General features: G+C 41.3%; 1 protein-coding gene across 14 annotated transcripts in view; it reads left to right on the top strand.

Annotated features, from left to right (window-relative positions):
• Positions 1-14,536, top strand: part of LOC122886309 (receptor-type tyrosine-protein phosphatase S-like) — a 67,835-nt gene extending 53,299 nt beyond the window's left edge. For 8 of the 14 annotated variants that reach the window (XM_044218309.1, XM_044218315.1, XM_044218313.1 and 5 more), the window contains 18 exons: positions 216-469; positions 720-807; positions 1,020-1,238; positions 2,113-2,270; positions 2,947-2,961; positions 3,188-3,300; positions 5,103-5,200; positions 5,467-5,590; positions 6,059-6,234; positions 6,448-6,567; positions 7,398-7,552; positions 8,271-8,556; positions 9,016-9,194; positions 9,580-9,706; positions 9,817-9,942; positions 10,729-10,883; positions 11,046-11,181; positions 11,807-14,536. In XM_044218309.1, the coding sequence (XP_044074244.1) occupies positions 216-469; positions 720-807; positions 1,020-1,238; positions 2,113-2,270; positions 2,947-2,961; positions 3,188-3,300; positions 5,103-5,200; positions 5,467-5,590; positions 6,059-6,234; positions 6,448-6,567; positions 7,398-7,552; positions 8,271-8,556; positions 9,016-9,194; positions 9,580-9,706; positions 9,817-9,942; positions 10,729-10,883; positions 11,046-11,181; positions 11,807-11,875 (2,598 nt within the window). In that variant the 3' untranslated portion in view covers positions 11,876-14,536. The remainder of the gene's footprint in view (positions 1-215; positions 470-719; positions 808-1,019; positions 1,239-2,112; positions 2,271-2,946; positions 2,962-3,187; positions 3,301-5,102; positions 5,201-5,466; positions 5,591-6,058; positions 6,235-6,447; positions 6,568-7,397; positions 7,553-8,270; positions 8,557-9,015; positions 9,195-9,579; positions 9,707-9,816; positions 9,943-10,728; positions 10,884-11,045; positions 11,182-11,806) is intronic. The other 6 variants (XM_044218307.1, XM_044218318.1, XM_044218319.1 and 3 more) reach the window with 2 other exon arrangements.
• The last annotated feature ends 3,204 nt before the right edge of the window (positions 14,537-17,740 follow it).

Here is a 17,740-nt window from a genome sequence, read left to right as displayed (position 1 = left end):
AGCATTGTAATAAACCCTTGAAAACTTAATCTCCAAATTAATTTCCAGGGTCTAATCATAAAAAAATGTTTTAATTTAGGCAGACCATCCTCAAAAGAGGGCAGGGTGTAAACGCACTAAAATACAATAGGATATCATCAGCATACAGTATAAAAATAAGCATCTTTGCCTTTTACCTATTATTCTGACTTTACTTACCCTCTCCCATCATTCAGGTGGAGTATAACCGACAGAAGATGGAGGTAGATGCTCGTCTGAGAAAAGCAGTCATCCCAAACCTTCAGCCTGACACCAGCTACGACTTTAAAATCACTGCTCCGGAGGGCAACATGGGAGGCCTTCGCCACCGCATCTCCGCCAAGACCTCCCCGCCGATCACCATCCGCCGCCCTGAGATTGACCACACCCGTGACACTGAGACCACAGTCACCATAATCCTGCCATCGCTGGAGACTCGCACTCCTGTCAAGTAAGATTGAAAGATGGAGTTTTAGATGTCGTAATGGCTTTTACAGACAGCGAGACTTGCTGTACTCAGGTCAGATGATTACACTCTCTAAAGGTGTGGGGCATGATGATAACACTACCTGACTGACAAAATGTTGAAAAAGTCTTTAGTGCAACACATTGGCAAGGAAACATGAAAATAGTTTGAGGCATGTTTGCTATTGTAGCAGTGCAACTGGTGTTATGTTGTTTGTCCTCCTCTGCTCCCACAGGAATGTTTATGTTGTTGTGGTTCCGCTGAGGAGAGCCCGCGGCGTCATCAGACACCTCAAGAGCCCAGATGAAATGGACCTAGAGGAGGTGAGAACCACAACAATGACAGCACCCACTGATGTCTGTGCCTGGAAGGAGGGAAGGACCTATAAACATACACACAATCCCGTTGCTGAGAACTCCTGGCAACCCTTTATAATTCAATATTGGTGTTTAAACATTAGTCATAGATACTGGAACATCTAATTTTTCTTGTCTATGTCTTCCCTCTGTCTGTTTCTCCTCTCTTCATCTCTCAGCTGTTAAAAGACATCAGTCAAAGGCAGAGGGATTCTCGGCAGCAGAAGCAGGTGGACCTGCGCCGGGCTTACATCACAGCCCGTTTCACACCTGCCACCCTACCTGCCTTCTTCACCCTGGGGGACCAGCTGGACTACGGAGGCTTTGAGAACCGAGCTCTAGACCCAGGGCAGGAGTACGTCTTCTTCATTCTGGCTGAGCTCAATTCCACAACCGGGGTACAAAAGCCACACATCTTTTCTTTCTGTGTTTATAACCATTCCCTCATTCCCTGCTGCCTGTGTTTCTCTCCTGCAGGCTGTCACTATACATTGTAATCAATATGGCCTCGCTGCTAAAACAATAAAATGCACGTCAGTCAAAGTGTTGTAAGCAAAAGGCAATAACCTTCACGTACTTCCATCACCACTGCTAATAAAGAGTGAGTGTACCTGCTGTGGCAGTAGGAGAGATATTGCCTTGTGCACTGCTGATATATATGTACATTTGAATTGGAATAGACGTAAATATACAACTTGAATTAGGATAGATTTTATATTTTATTAGATGTTTTTTTTATTAGGAACACTTTTAGCCCAGGGGATGCTCTTCAGAAGTCCTTCGGAACTAATAAAAAGGCACTTTATTCAGTTTATTGTAATTTAAAAAATACATATAATGTCAGCATGCTTAGGTACATTCTTTATATGATGTTAAAATGCTAAGACGGATCAAATATAATCTCATACACACATGTAAACCCAGTCATATGCAGCTTCAATCTAATGCAATCCAGTGCAACATCTCTGCGATGAATACTTCCACAGAAGGTTACATTTTGTTAAAACTTGGTGAAAGAGCTGTGGGTTTGACTCTTATGGTCATTTGCAGGGCCATAGTGTGTGGGATTTTTGTAATTAATTGCCTTTTGGTGTAATGTGCTCATGTTATTTTGTCTGAGATAAAACAAATAACTGAGAAATACCAAAAAAGTCATACTGGTAAAGCTGCAATGATTTAGTCAGTTATCTCTAAAATAGACAAACAAAAAGAAAAACACTTCCAGTGTCTTGCACAGTTTTCCTGACTATGTTCCTGTATGTTTGATTACAGAAAATGTATGTGGCCAGCCCCTACACAGACCCTGTGATTGCCCCAGATTCAGACCCCCAGCCCCTCGATGCAGGTGATGGTCTGATCTGGGTAGTTGGACCTGTCCTGGCTGTGGTCTTCATCATCTGCATCGTCATCGCTATTCTCCTTTACAAAAAGTGAGTGGGACAGATTAACTCTATAATACAAAATGACAGATTAATTTACATTTGGTGTTCTAGTGAGCATGTATGACACTGGGATGAGGTATGTAGGATAGACTCAAAGTAAACTACAGTGTCCATGTTCGTGGTAATGAAGGAACATGTCACTGATTGCAACAGTGTGACTCACTGATGTGTTTTTAATAGTTTTGGACAACAATGGAGCTCTATGGATAGAGGAATAAGCTATATCAGGCTTTAGCTACACAGACAATACTTTTTAGTACTGTAGAATCAATTAATTGTTAGTTTCATTCTTTTGGGATTTGTTGAGAATAAGAAACATATTGAATATTTCCAGCCATATTCTTTAAAGAAACATTAAGTTTCTGTCTATCATGCTCTGTGCTTACATTGTGCCAGCAGCAGATTGTTTAATGTTCGGCTGTCCTCCCACAAATGCTCAACTTTCAGTCTGATATTCATCAAATTTTTTCCAATTTAGAAGTATGTTCTCCCCTCAGAGAGCTATGCAACAGTCTGACCCTGCCATAGTCCTGTTATATCTGCTGCAAGCCATCAAGCTTTTGAATACTAATGCACAATATTGATTTTCCTCTCTAAAAATCTGTCCGTTTCCTTCCTTTTCTTCCTCTAATTATTCCTTCCCTTGCTCTTGTTTCACTGGAAGCAGCAAACCTGACAGGTGAGATTAAACCAATGTCAAGCTCTTTGTTTGTTTTAACCCGCAGCAATTACATGATAGCAGATGCTGTACAGAGAACTTGTACAAAGCCATAAAACACCATATCTGTTAATGCACTATTTACTCGACTCAAGTATCCATGCTAATGACGTGTCACAATTTGGTTTTCTCTCACTGGTTGTTTGCATGTGCTAATTGCTCTTTTGACTCACTGGTGTTTGAGCAGCAAGCGCAAGGACTCTGAACCCGGCACCAAGAGCCTTTTAAGCAACGCAGAGATGATGGCCCATCACCCAACAGACCCTGTGGAGATGAGACGCATCAACTTCCAGACTCCTGGTATGAATCATGTACCCACACAGGCACCTAAATGCACACTTTGTATTTGCATAATAAAGTGTACTTCTGATTGCTCATCATTTGATAATGAAATATTCATGTGACTAATTTTAACTTTGGGAAGATTGTCCAGACAAGATTGTGAAAGCACTCCTCCGCATCACAACCAACATGTACCTGACAGCTTCCAGTCGTTTCTTAGATCAAAATGGCCGCTGCCCAGGTAGTGCAGTCAGTGCTTAGTCACGGCTGAGTCAGAACGGTGTGACAAAATCTGATCATCTCCGCTCGCCCACATTCCACATGCCAGGCTGCAGATAGCACATGAGAACAGACAGAAATGACAGAAATCTTCCTTATCACTCTTGAATATTTCTGAGTTGGGTTTAATGGTCAAAATTCTATATCAAAAGGTGAGTTGTGGGTTAACTGTGTTCTTTTGAAAATGAATTTACTATTTCCTAGCCAGTATAACCAACTAAAACCCCACTGTGATGTAACTACATGGATTTTGCTGCTTCCCACCCCCTACTGAGTGAGATCTAACAACACAGTTGCTTTGGTCGTGGCACCGGGCTGATGATGCTTCGCTTTCACTTCTTTCATTAAATTAACAGCATCCAAAAAACACACGGCCTGGAGGAATTTAATCACTGTTCTCACTATATTTTTCACTATATTTCACATTTCAGTTTATAGAAGCCTCACAGGGTTCATGTGGAAAAAGTGGCAAGATGTGTCACCAGGGAGAAAGGTTTAGTCTTTACCTGCCAGGATATATAAAGTCAGATGATTCTGTATTTTATTACATCCATAGATGAAGGTTTTTGTAACCTTTTTTGTATATTTTTGTATATATTTTTGTATAACCTTTTTGTATATGTTCCTGGGAAGCAAAGTAAAACCCACAGAATAAAGCACTCTTCTCGTCTATCATAAGAATTTTTTGCTCTCATGTGGCGGCAACCTTGAAGCTCCCACCTCACCCACTTCTCCTCCCCTGAGATTTGTGCTTTTGAGATGCTCGGCAAAGATGAAATTTGTTTCCAGTGAAACCGGCTGATGCTATCTGAGGTCATTTTGGTCATGACAGGAGCGTTTTGTCGTGATTACCTGTGGGTGCTGCGGTGCCTGGCTGAAGAAGAAAATAACCGTTGATATGAGCTTGTTTTTCATAGCTGTAGCAACAGAAAGACTTAAATGTGCTCCATAGTGCATCGACATGCATTACAATTCAAGAAACATCGAGAATGCATTCTGACTTTGGCATTCAATGGATCATGTTTATTGTATACATAGCAGTGTTACTTTGATTTATTTTTGTAGCTATTTGCCTTTTGAATGGATAATGGATCGCTATAGCTTCTCTTTTCTCGCTCCAGCTGTGAAAAGAAACGACTGTAGGAGGCATAGGATGTTTCCTTTGTGTGTGTGTGTGTGTGTGTGTGTGTGTGTGTGTGTGTGTGTGCAAGTGTGTGCAAGTGTGTGCAACCCTCCTAATTAGTGTTCTGTCTGTGTTTGTTTTCTCTGAGTCATTGCTCCTCTGATCACAGAGAAAGCAATTTATCAAAGAAAAACAATTTACAAACAAACAAGACTCGCCTCACTTTGTCCTCGCACATGGATCAAAATTGATTTTCTGCCTCAGCGTGTTCCTTAATCACATGTGATGTTCTCTGATTGTATAATTATCTTCACATCTTTGCATATGAGTGATGTTGACCTGCAGTAATTTAGGTTATTCAGCTGAAGTCTGCATCACCTCTGACCCCCTGCTCCTCCTGGCCCTTGTTGTCACGCAGGAATGATGAGCCATCCTCCCATCCCCATCAGCGAGCTGGCTGAGCACATAGAGCTGCTGAAAGCTAACGACAACCTGAGACTCTCCCAGGAGTATGAGGTGAGAAATACATTATTATTCCATGTGAATAGTTAACATCCTTATTGTTTAGATATGTTAAGCCTGTTAAGCCTCTGCGTCATAAAGCACATCTTATTTAACATTTATATCTGTGTGTGCAGACTATATGTTCATGATTTATTCAGCACTGCAATTGCTGTAACTTGTCTAAATTACAGCGCACTCTCTTTCCATTATCCTCAAATGCACTACTAAATACGCCTCCACACAATGTTAATGTGTGTGTATTTGCTGCTTCTTCCCAGTCCATTGACCCTAGTCAGCAGTTCACCTGGGAGCATTCGAACCTGGAGGTCAACAAGCCCAAAAACCGCTACGCTAACGTCATAGCATACGACCACACCAGAGTCATCCTGGCTCCCATAGAAGGTGAGGATTAGCTGGAAACGAACAGCAAGTGAAAGAAGATGTTTGGTGATTCGTATGGGAGAGTCTGAGCGTGTTTGTGTTCAGGGGGGTGAACGCAAAGAGGGGTGAAGGGAGGAGAGGGAGAGCTGCATGATGGATGAAATCTGAAATTGCAAACAGTGCTCAAGACTGGCTGTGTGCAGTGGCATGAGACTGACAAACAGCGCGAGTGCATTCAAGTGCAGCCATCAGTCCTCCAGAACAAGAAGGGGGAGAATGGATTTGATCTGGAGCTCATGAATTTACACAGACGGAGTCTTGTTTGTTTGTTGCCGTCCGCTAGTCATCCAGCAGCCGTCTGTTGGAAGCCGCGGCTGCCAGAAACAGACAGTTCGTTAGGCCGTTTGATGTCACACATGCAGGTTAATTTATTATGTCACTTATGCAGATTGCAGTTTAGCGAGAGCCTCACAAGTGTCTCGTTTGCAGGTATCCTGGGGAGCGACTACATCAACGCAAACTACATTGATGGCTACAGGAAGCAGAATGCCTACATCGCTACCCAGGGACCGCTGGCGGAGACGTTCGGGGACTTCTGGAGGATGGTGTGGGAGCAGCGGGCCGCCTCTGTCGTCATGATGACGCGCCTGGAGGAGAAATCACGGGTAGGAAACCAATCCTTCACACACACTGAGCCACAATTTTCAATACCTAGAGTACTGTTACATACCAATATACTGTATGTCTTAGTTTACCTGTAATTTATAGTTCTAGGGGCTGTTTGGTTAACAAATGTGCTAAAAATGAAGAGGAATGTTGCTTTAGTTCAGTCTGAAAAGGGTAATAGTTGTAGTAATGATGATGCTTTTTCTTTGTAGATAAAGTGTGACCAGTACTGGCCAAGTCGCGGCACAGAGACATACGGGATGATCCAGGTCACCCTGCTGGACACAATGGAGCTGGCCACTTTCTGTGTTCGCACCCTTTCCCTGCATAAGGTTAATTATTTCGCTCTTTTTTTTCTCTCTTCAAGCATCCGTTTCCTTCTGTATCCACCCCTTGACTCTCCACTCTGCTGTTTCCTCTATTAATTGCTGTCACATCCAGTGGAAACTGCTTGGATCTCTTGAGTTTACAGTTAGGAACCAGGAGCAACTGGAATGATCATGAATTTCCACTGTCACTGAACAAGTAGTGTATGTGGACACGCAGAGGAGAAAAGATTAGTCTGGGCTTCATGGAGCGTTCAAACCAGGCCAGCCTCCCTGTGTCAGGCGCTGAGATTTGATCACTGTTGGAAGCAGAGCACTTTCTTATAGCACAGGGCTAATCTAGGACCATCAGACTAGTGTGTCTCTGTGGCCTACTTACAAACACAGAAACTAGGCCAACTGTAGCTTCCAAGTGTAGCACCACTTCTCTAAATTTTTGTTGATGTGTTGTGAAACGTCAAGTTAGGAGATCCATCATACAGTAGAGAATAATGCACATGAAATATTCGGCAATGCTAGTATTATTCCTGTCTTTTGTGTAGATTGTGCACAGTGTAGGGTTAATTGGGGTATTTGTTTTCTCTATATGATCTAAAATTATTCCTTTTCATATATACAGTATGTATTGGTTTCTTTTTTTGCGTAATTCAATTTAAAAGCTTCTTGGACATTGTGTATGAAGAATGTTAGTCGTGGCCTGTGTGATTGGCAGAAATTAGGATGGAGTCATGATTAATGGAGATATATGTATGTATGGTAACATTCAATAATACAAAAGGGTTGATGCTTTCACATGTACATGTACAAAACAATAATGTCTTGTCTTCTTATATCAGAGTGGCAGCAGTGAACGGCGAGAGGTGCGTCAGTTCCAGTTTACAGCCTGGCCAGATCACGGTGTGCCAGAGTATCCCACCCCCTTCCTCAACTTCCTCCGCAGGGTCAAAGCCTGCAACCCTCCTGATGCTGGACCTATCATCGCTCACTGCAGGTACAGTACACACACCCGAGTTTATCTTAATGGGATAGTTTGACTTTTTCGGGAAATTCGCTTATTTGCTTTCTTGCCAAGAGTTACAGTAGATAAGAAGCTCTCGTTTTTTTTTTAAATATGAAGCTACTGGGAGGTAACATTTAGCTTAGCATAAAAAATGGGAACAGGGAGAAACAGCTAGCCTAGCTCTGTCCAAAGGTAATAAAATAAGCCTACCAGCACCTCCAAAGCTCACGAAATTACACGTTACACCTCCTTTGTTTCATCCGTACAAAAAAGAAAGTGTAAAAAAGTTGTGGTTTAAGGGGTTTACGTGGGGAGCTGTTTCTTGGCAGGGTGCAGTAACTTCCTGGAGTCTCTGTTGGTTGCCAGGAAACATCACAGAGACGCGCCAAGAAATAGTCTAGCACATAGCCCCTGAATAACCATGAGTTGTCGTTTTTACATTACAGTTTTTGTACGGATTAAAAAAACGATGTGTTAATTAGTGAGCTTTAGAGGAGGTGGTAGATGGATTTTTGGATCTTTCGGTCTGCTGGCTGTAGCTTCATATTTGACAGACACGAGGGCGGTATCAATCTTCTCATCTAACTCTCGACAAGAACGCAAATAAGCCCATTTCCTAAAAATGCTGAACTATTCCTGAAAAGAAGTCAAAAATAAAATCCTCCCTATCAGTCAACTGATATCCCACTTATTCCTCTCCCTCTATTAGTGCTGGTGTTGGCCGCACCGGCTGTTTTATCGTCATCGATGCCATGCTGGAGCGCATTCGACATGAGCGCACCGTGGACATCTACGGTCATGTGACCCTGATGCGCTCACAGAGGAACTACATGGTGCAGACGGAGGACCAATACAGTTTCATCCACGAGGCCCTGCTGGAGGCGGTGGCCTGCGGGAACACTGAAGTGGCCGCCAGGAGTCTGTACTCTTACATGCAGAAGCTGTCCAAGGTGGAGACTGGGGAGCACGTCACCGGCATGGAGCTGGAGTTCAAGGTAGGCGAGAAGGCAGGGAAAACGTATAAATTAAATGGTGTAGGAATAGAAAAATGGTTCCAAATGTTTTTGGTTTGTGGCTCCTTAAAATGAAGCCATGTGTACTTACCCCTCGTTCCACGTTGCATTTGTCTGTGAGTTTTGATCAGATTGAGAAGGCGTTTGTATTTCAGATTGATTTTCCCTACTGAAATAACCAGGAAGTCAAAAAGATTAACAATAATTTGTGAACAGAAAAATACTTTTTCTACTTTCCTATCTTGTTCCCATCATCACACAACCCCGCAGATTTATTTTTACCAACCCCCCAAGTTGGGAACCACTAGAGTATAGAATACAGTAGCCTTGTACATTAGCTAACCAGGTAAGTAATCCTGAATAATCCTGCACTCTTGCATGCAAAATCAGTTTTAGGTTGCTAGATAATATACTATATTCATATTTTCTCTCTCCATCCAGCGACTGGCTAATACCAAAGCCCACACATCCCGGTTTGTCACGGCCAACCTGCCATGCAACAAATTCAAGAACCGACTGGTCAACATCATGCCCTATGAAACCACCCGCGTCTGCCTCCAGCCAATCAGAGGCCTAGAGGGCTCCGACTACATCAATGCCAGTTACATAGACGGATACAGGTATGTTTTCATCCCGAAAACACTAACATGACCTGACCCTCTCGTCCTCTTATGATGGCTTGATGAGTGAATGGATTGGATAGGTTTTCACCACAGCGCTCTCACCTGTCACGTCTTGTCATATCTGTCGTCACTGTATACATGTTCCAACTATTTGTCTCGCTGCACGGCACTCGCTGCAGCCCCGGTGAAGGGGACGGCCCCCAAAGCGCTTCTGATGGTTCAGGCATCCAGAGTGGTTGTACACCACATGTTTTGACTGTTCTTCTTCTTGTGCCTGAAGCCTGACCCCTTTTCAGTCTGATGCTTGACAGAGGAAGAAACAGGGAGAATGAAGGGAGGAGGTGGCTTCATAATGTGTTTGCGTTTGTTTGTGTGTCTGTAGGCAGCAGAGAGGCTACATTGCCACCCAGGGTCCACTGGCTGAGACTACGGAGGATTTCTGGAGGATGCTGTGGGAACACAACTCCACTATAGTGGTCATGCTCACTAAACTGAGAGAAATGGGACGGGTAGGGACAAATTAAGTATACATGTGCACGCAAAGTGCTACAAATAACAGCACATTTCAGCCAGTACACAATGTCATCAATACTTTTTTTTTTTTTTTCTGCTCTCTCAGGAGAAGTGTCACCAGTACTGGCCAGCTGAGCGCTCAGCCAGGTACCAATACTTCGTGGTGGACCCCATGGCTGAGTACAACATGCCTCAGTACATCCTCCGGGAGTTCAAAGTTACTGATGCCAGGGTGGGTTCATGGTGTCTTTGTGTTTAAAGACTTGTCCTTATGTTGTATGTTGTATTCAAACAGCAGTGTAACATCACCCTCCTTGACTTTTCTGCTCTATTCTCGATCCACCAGTGCTGTAAGAAGGCAGTGGTGCAAAGCATGTCCTATCGACCTGTAGTGTGTGTTGGTTAGTGTGTGTTTCGCGTGTGAATGTGTGGAACACAACAGGTTAGCATTATCGACAAGCAGCCCTAAATTAGTCAAACACACTGTCTCCAGATTACCTTGACAGCATATGTGTGTGTGTGTGTGTGTGTGTTTGTGTGTGTGTGCACGTCCGCTCGTGCACATATGTGCCAGTTATAGATAACTCCAGTTGAGCCTGTCCTGCACTGACGCCACATTGACAGATGCTCTATTGATCTCCATTAAAGGGGAGTCAGAAAGGCTGAGCAGAAGAGAAAAGATGTAACTGCCTACTGAGTGGCTAACAGTAGCAGACATACTGACGTTACAGCTTGAAGTTAACCACAGCCACTGATCCAGGGTCAGATAACAGTAATCATTAGAGGGTGGAAGGGGATATTGCCTGGAAGAGTCTCACTCCTCAGTCAATACAACAAGAAGAGGCTCTATATAGTCTTTTTGAAATAATCACCTCACATAAACAATAACTACATATGTCAGGGATAAACATCGTTATGTGTTGAAAGGACATCAGATACACTGTCAGACCAACTCAGCCCGCAGGTTTTCAGTAAATATTTTTGTGGCATTGTTCTTATCATTGCCTCGCTCCTTTAGGATGGCCAATCACGGACGGTGCGTCAGTTCCAGTTCACTGATTGGCCGGAGCAAGGTGTGCCCAAATCTGGAGAGGGCTTCATCGACTTCATTGGCCAAGTCCACAAAACCAAGGAGCAGTTTGGCCAGGATGGACCAATCACTGTTCACTGCAGGTAAGCAGTGGGGTTCGTCTTAGCAGCTCATGATGAATCGATTCATTGTAAATTTAAAGTACATTTAATTGCATAATAAGTGCAGTGGGTTGGTCAGAATGTGGCACATTGTTGTTCGAGCTCTGGCACATTGTAAACAAATGTTTTCCTTTATGGCTGTAGTGCTGGCGTGGGGCGGACAGGTGTCTTCATCACTCTGAGTATCGTCCTGGAGAGGATGCGTTACGAAGGGGCAGTGGACATCTTCCAGACTGTCAAAATGCTGCGCACACAGAGACCAGCCATGGTGCAAACTGAGGTAAACACTGAACAGCGTGTGGAACGTACTGATGCATTGAGCAGGGCAGAGACACAAGCAAGGAAAGCACTAATACAGCACACCATTGGTTCTGCTTAAAGCAATATATTTATATATTTTTTTTAAAAAGTGCTCATTTTATTCTGCATACCTCAATATCATTATTACTATTTGACTGATTTTAATCGGTGAATAGAAAACATTTTTATGTATCAAGTCTGCAAAAACAAATTTCCCTTTTGTCGCTGTCCTCTCCAAAGCTTGAGCTTTTTATGAGGTAATAAAAACAGGTGTGTTTTCAGCATTTTTCACATAATGCAATAGGTTTGGAGAAGCCTGGACAATTCATTTCTCATACCATAAAGCAACATTTAATCCTTCTGGTTATCTGAAAAATTCAAAATCACCAAGAGAGATTAATCACCTGAGAGATAAGGATAGATATGACACAGCATTACCAACATGGAACAGGATTTTAGTAAAGTGTCTGTTGCAATAGCATTGCCATGATTCTAGTTAAAAAATGAGACTGGATAGGTGTCAGCTGGACTCTTAAGTCCATGCCTGTTTATTGCAATGATGCGTTTTCATTTATTTTTAACTGTATCCCCTGTTTCTCACCCAGGATGAGTACCAGTTCTGCTACCAGGCTGCTCTGGAGTACCTGGGTAGCTTTGACCACTATGCAACGTAAGTGAAGAGACGACCATCCATCCATCTTTCTGCTTTGAGGTCCACAAACAAACCAACAAGTGAAACAAGAGAAAGACGGCCTGAAATAACGTGAACATTGCAGCTTTTTCCGGGAGCACAACTCAAAGATGAATTCGACACCAACAAGGACAAAAAGCAACAACAAAAACAGCAACAAGAAATCTATGTCTAACAGCACCCACACTCATCAGGAGTTTCCCCGAGGAGCTGGTGGGTGTGGAGACTGTCCATGTGTAATCCATATACTTACCTCAGTGTTCCAGTGTGAAGGACGTATAATACATGTGTGTTGTGGTCAGCTATCTCCAATATGAACCAGTGAAATACAAACGGCTTCTGAACAGGAATTATGATACTATATGTGTATAAAAAACAAAAAGGAAAAAAAAACACAAAGAGCCTGGATATTTGCTGCACCCTAAATGGGCTTTTTATCCTCAACTTTGTATCTATTGGTTTGGTGTACTAAGGGGTTACAAAGTGCAAAGGTGAACATTTCTATGTGTCCGTGAGTCTATTTCAAAGGTGTCTACTGCTACCACAGGTAGTTCTGATTATAGTTTAAAGCAGATGACTAGGTTATGCCTCGGCAGAAGCCTACGGTACGGACTCACCACTCTGAGGACTGTTGGAGAAGCATGTGGATGCTATTTTACCCGACGCACAGTGCCAAGAGAAACCATGCAGCGTGAACTGTGGCCTACAAGGAGAGATGGCTCCCTCTTTTATCCAGCATAACATAAAGTCAGACTAGAGACTAACACGCTGGCCAAGGATCAGTTCACACTCCCAAATCGTGTCCTCACTGAGTAACAGCTGGCCTCAGAACAGTGATTTACAGCCCATCATATCCTCAACTGGGCTGAGATTTGTAGTCCAGTGCATTCTTCATTCAACAAAGCTTGCTTGCTGTTTGCTGTAGTCCTTGTTCATCCTCCAGCTCGGCTCCTCTTGATGTCAGCCCCATTGTGTCAGTTCAGCAGTGGCTTATTGAAAGAAATGCTAATGAAAGAACTGCGCTTCAATGCCTTTTCTTTCTCGAATTTAAAACAGTTCTCAGTCCATTTCTGCAGACATGATTCTTGTGTGTTTTTATTGTACGTCCTTGCCTTACGCTGACATATTTCTTGTGTTTTAACATGCTGCTTAATGTTCACGCGTTGTGTGCTAAACTTTTATTGTCATACAGTATCTTAAACCGAGGATGAAAGTTGTTTCCTTATCATCTTCCTCCTCTAAAGCTAACCTACTTGAATTGCACCACTTTGCAGTTAAATCAGTGTGATATTTTACTATTTAAGGCTACAGAAAGATAATGAGAGAAATCCCAAAAAACATTCAGCGCAAGTGGTGAATTGCTCACTTTCAACAGTCCTCTCCCCTCACCCAACTGTCCCACCACCATATAAACTCCATTCAAATTCTCTCTGTTTCTAAATCACACTGTACAGAACATCCCAACTTAACCAAATGATGTTTTTCCCTCTGTCCTCTCCAGTACAACTGCACAAGTCCTTGATATCGATATATATCTTTTCTTTAATTTGACATATAATCATAATTGGTCCCACGTGGTGATTGAAGAGCACAGCGATGTTCCAGTGTATCAGACATCTCGGGCGATTTCACCGATTTTGTACATACAGTCTATCATTGGAGTCCTATACAGTACAGTTACATACGTCTGAGCACAAGATATAACGTGGGATTGGATGTGATGTAGTTCTTATTGTCGCAAAAAAAGAAGCCTTATTGTTATTGTTCACTTTGTCATATTTATTTCATATGATTTTTTAAGATATTTATTATTCTATTTTGTTACTTTTTACGTATGTTTTTAATTTATTTATTTGGGATATCTAGCAACTATAACCAATAAGATGTTGTTTACTTGTTTCTTTGGCGAGCCAATGTTAAAGTATGATATTGTCACTGTTTGTTTTTTTATTTTTAATGGTCAGTTTTGGTGCTTTTTTATTTGCTTTGTTATTATAAAGTATGCCCTCTGTGTAGGGTGCTATTTGATACTGATTACTGATGTCCGACTAGTTAGCTAGAGATGTACATTAGAGGCAGACCTAGTTTAAGTTTACAGTGATGCCCTTTTGATGCCCTCCCCCACTCAACCTCCATAGCAACAGCATTGGTGTGATCAAAGCAACAGAGGTAAGATCCACCCCACCGTGATAGGTTTAAGGGCATCAGAAGAAATGGGATATATAGAGCAGACTTGTTGGTGAAAACCTCAGACAAGCTGCTGGTATTTAGTTTGCTGGAAAGCACATGGTAGCAAGTGTATTTTTTGAAAGAAAATGGGTGAAGAATCGCCCAGCTACACACACTCACAAGTTATTGTTTAAATCTGAAATTATTCTGATATGAAATTTATGTGTGGTCCAGAAGTCTTGACAGTGTGTGACATATATGAAATATGTTATTCCTTCGATTTCTAATGATTATTGTGTCAAGAGAAATATAAAAGGCACACACATGAAACATAATATGAAATGTGTTGAGGGCCAGCTCTGATGATGCCATCCCTGTCACTTATGTACCTGTTCTTTCCTTTTAAACCATGGATGTAGATATTGTATCTTGACTTTGTATTAAAAGCAGGATGATTGGATATACAGCACAATGAGCTGCTTGATTCCTGTGGGGTCCTTTGCCTTTTTTTTTTTTGTTATTCACTCCTTGTCCACTAGATGGGACCAAAGTAACTCTAAACTGAAATGCACTCCTGTCACTGCACCCAGCTTTCACTAAATACACTGCACGCAGAGTTACATGTCTGGAAATGTAATTTGACCTTCTTTTCTACAATCAGAGTGCACAAAGAATCCTCAGTTTTTCAGCTGATTTGGAGCCACAAAATTAAGTTGCACTCAGTTCTGCTGTAACTTCAGCTGCAGCATTACAGTAACACAGGACAGAGGCAGGATTATACGTTCATATCATATGGGATGGATGGTAGAGATGGGAAAGATTCAAATGTTAACAACTGTTGGTCATGTGAGGATTAAAACACGTGCATTGACAATATAGCACCATAACCATCAAACTTGGGTTTAATTACGTTGAACGATGGTATTTGGCTGATGTAAGGCGTACATATTTGTTTGGTTTTCAAGCGCTTCCGTTTTATTAAGGCCAAGTCGGATAAATTGGACCTTTCAGAATAATCTAAGTTTCCCAGACAGTGACAGTGGTATCAACCTCCTCATCTAACTTTTGGCAATCAAGAAAATTGGTATATTAAACAAAATGTCTAACTAGTCCTTTAAGGTTCACTCATTCGGTTTACGTTTAAGTGTTTTTGTCAAATTTTGCAATCTGATTGAACACTGTTCGAACACTCTGTTCGAACACTCTGTCATCACAAGAACAGTACAGGAACAAGAAAAGGAAAGATTACTTTCCTTTATTTAAAGAATGATGAAAAGTCTTTCCAAACATCTTATATTTTCTGTTTCTCTACCATTTCCTTGAATCAGTAACATTCTGTAGACAGCTAGCATTATGCTTATGATTAGGAGATGAAGAGGAATGTTGCTCCATGCATCAGTGATAGTGTGTGTTTTCAGTACAGCCGGGCACACACCCATGCATGAGGAGATATAATCAGCTGTAATTCACTAATAATGAAACTCTGAACACTGGATTCATCTTGATCTCAGCAGAGCTACCGCATGCAAAACATAGAAGAGCACTTCGCCTGCATAAGGTTCACATACAGCAACATCATCCTCATTGTTTCTGGCTATGATCTGTCTGTTGATATGAAGAGCTGCTACACCTGAAAAGTACTACATGTGATTGGCCCACACTTTAAACCTGCTACTTCCTCGAAACCTCAGAAAGCCAACTGCTCATTTGCATTTCATCTTTTCAAATAATAAATGGAAAAAGAAAAGGAAGAAAAAGAGGATGTGAGGAATGTATTGTTCTGTCCATCACAGGACAATTCATGCATGGTTATTTGGTTGCGTTCATGACTCTAACCTGCAGTATTTCCTTCTTGAGACGTGTAGAGACAGGCCCGGTAATGTTACACCTTTAACTGTAGTTAGATGACTCCTCATAATGAAATCACTTACTCAACTGTATAAGGAAGTTTTTAATGCAGGCAGCTGTTTTCTATTAGCCTCGCATGGTGACAATTCATACATAGTATGTGCGTTATGTGAAGTTAAAATCATCCATACACTTCAATACAAAAATAAACTCTGGAGAACTGACAGTAATTCTGCAGTGCTATTTAATTATTTTATCCGTCACACAGTCATTTGTGTGAGGTTGGAATTTACATCTCATATTTATCTCCAGCAGTTCCTTATAAACCTCTCTCGTCTATTTTGGTGAAATTGTATATGAGAACATTTCAAAAATGTCCCTCACTCACCTACACTGATCTCTTTTTATGTGCAGGGCCACAAACACTCTTGTTCATAGACACAAACACACATAAAGTGACTGTACGTTGATTTTAAGCTTTTGAATTAGCAGGCACCTTCAAATGTTCAGAAAAGCAAACGCAACAAGGGAAAATGATAAAAAAAAGACTATAAAACTTGTTTCTGAGATCATATACTCTTTTTCTGAGTAGTTTCACATTATTACATTTTTACACATTATGAGCAAAAACTTTTTTTAAAGTAGATTGCTAATGTAAAACACACTTGTGATAACACGTAACACATACTGTTGTTACATCTGGCACAATATTTGAACTAAAACTATTATTATTGTGGGAAGTACCAGCATTCAAAATGATGAACTCATTACCAATTGGCAACACTGATTACTCAGCAGTTACTAAATCCTTCATTTCAAGTCAGAATACATGGACAAAGGTCAGCACAGCACTCTGAGCTACATGCAGAGACAAAGGTGGAGGAAAGGTGTGGGTAAGGGGGAGTGAAGAGAGCCAACAGCTAGAATGACACCGTGCAATCATATGGTCACCTGTGGTGTGACAGTGCGGGAGGCTGGACAAGGAAAATTGCCCAACCTGAGTAGCTTCCATACACTTCAAAATGAAAATAACCTCTGTCTCAATAACGTCTGACATGGTGCTGCTTTTGTACTGTACAGTATAGTACTACTCAAGGTATACATACAGTGATTGCATGTGTGAACCGTAACATTGTAAACAGAAAGGGTGTTCCCATATAAAATAGTATTCTGTCTTCATAATTTATTATTTTATTAAACTCAAGGACCAAAATGATGAGATTTGGTTTTTCTAACTTTCTAATATAGATTTTCACAGCAGACATTTTCCAGACCTGATCTCAACAGAAAATGATTCACAGTATTGAAACTGTATTTGCTGCCTTATGTGCTTCCTTTTTATTTGTCACAAACAAAATGTGCAGTGAAATTCAGGGGGGCATTCGCTTAAAGACTAGTGTGCAGTAAATAATGATGATTAGAATAAGAGTAAAAAATATGAATTAGAAAAAAGAAATAGAAAGGATAAAAAATTAAAAGATAAAAAAATATGAATATATGTGAATGAATTTTTTTTTTTTTATTATTTTGTCATGCACACAGCTATGCCCTGCCCGCATGGGATTACAAGACACCAGCATATAAACCAGAATCCTTGTGCTGCGCATGCATTTTCAAACAATAAAAAAGTGCAAAAATAGTGAAATGACTTTTATAGTCAAATCTTCAGACCTTCATCGTCTACAACAAAATTCATAAATCACTTACAAAAACATTTACTATATAGTACTGGAGAAATCACATATTAATTAAATATAACATCTTTTTCTTCTTTTTCAGGCTTAGCAAACTTTTTAAACAAGCCATCTCATGAAAAATATGTTCTTAGCTC

The sequence above is a fragment of the Siniperca chuatsi genome, linkage group LG13, assembly GCF_020085105.1.
Source record: "Siniperca chuatsi isolate FFG_IHB_CAS linkage group LG13, ASM2008510v1, whole genome shotgun sequence".
Taxonomy (NCBI): domain Eukaryota; kingdom Metazoa; phylum Chordata; class Actinopteri; order Centrarchiformes; family Sinipercidae; genus Siniperca; species Siniperca chuatsi.
This window is presented reverse-complemented; position numbering and strand designations above follow the sequence as displayed.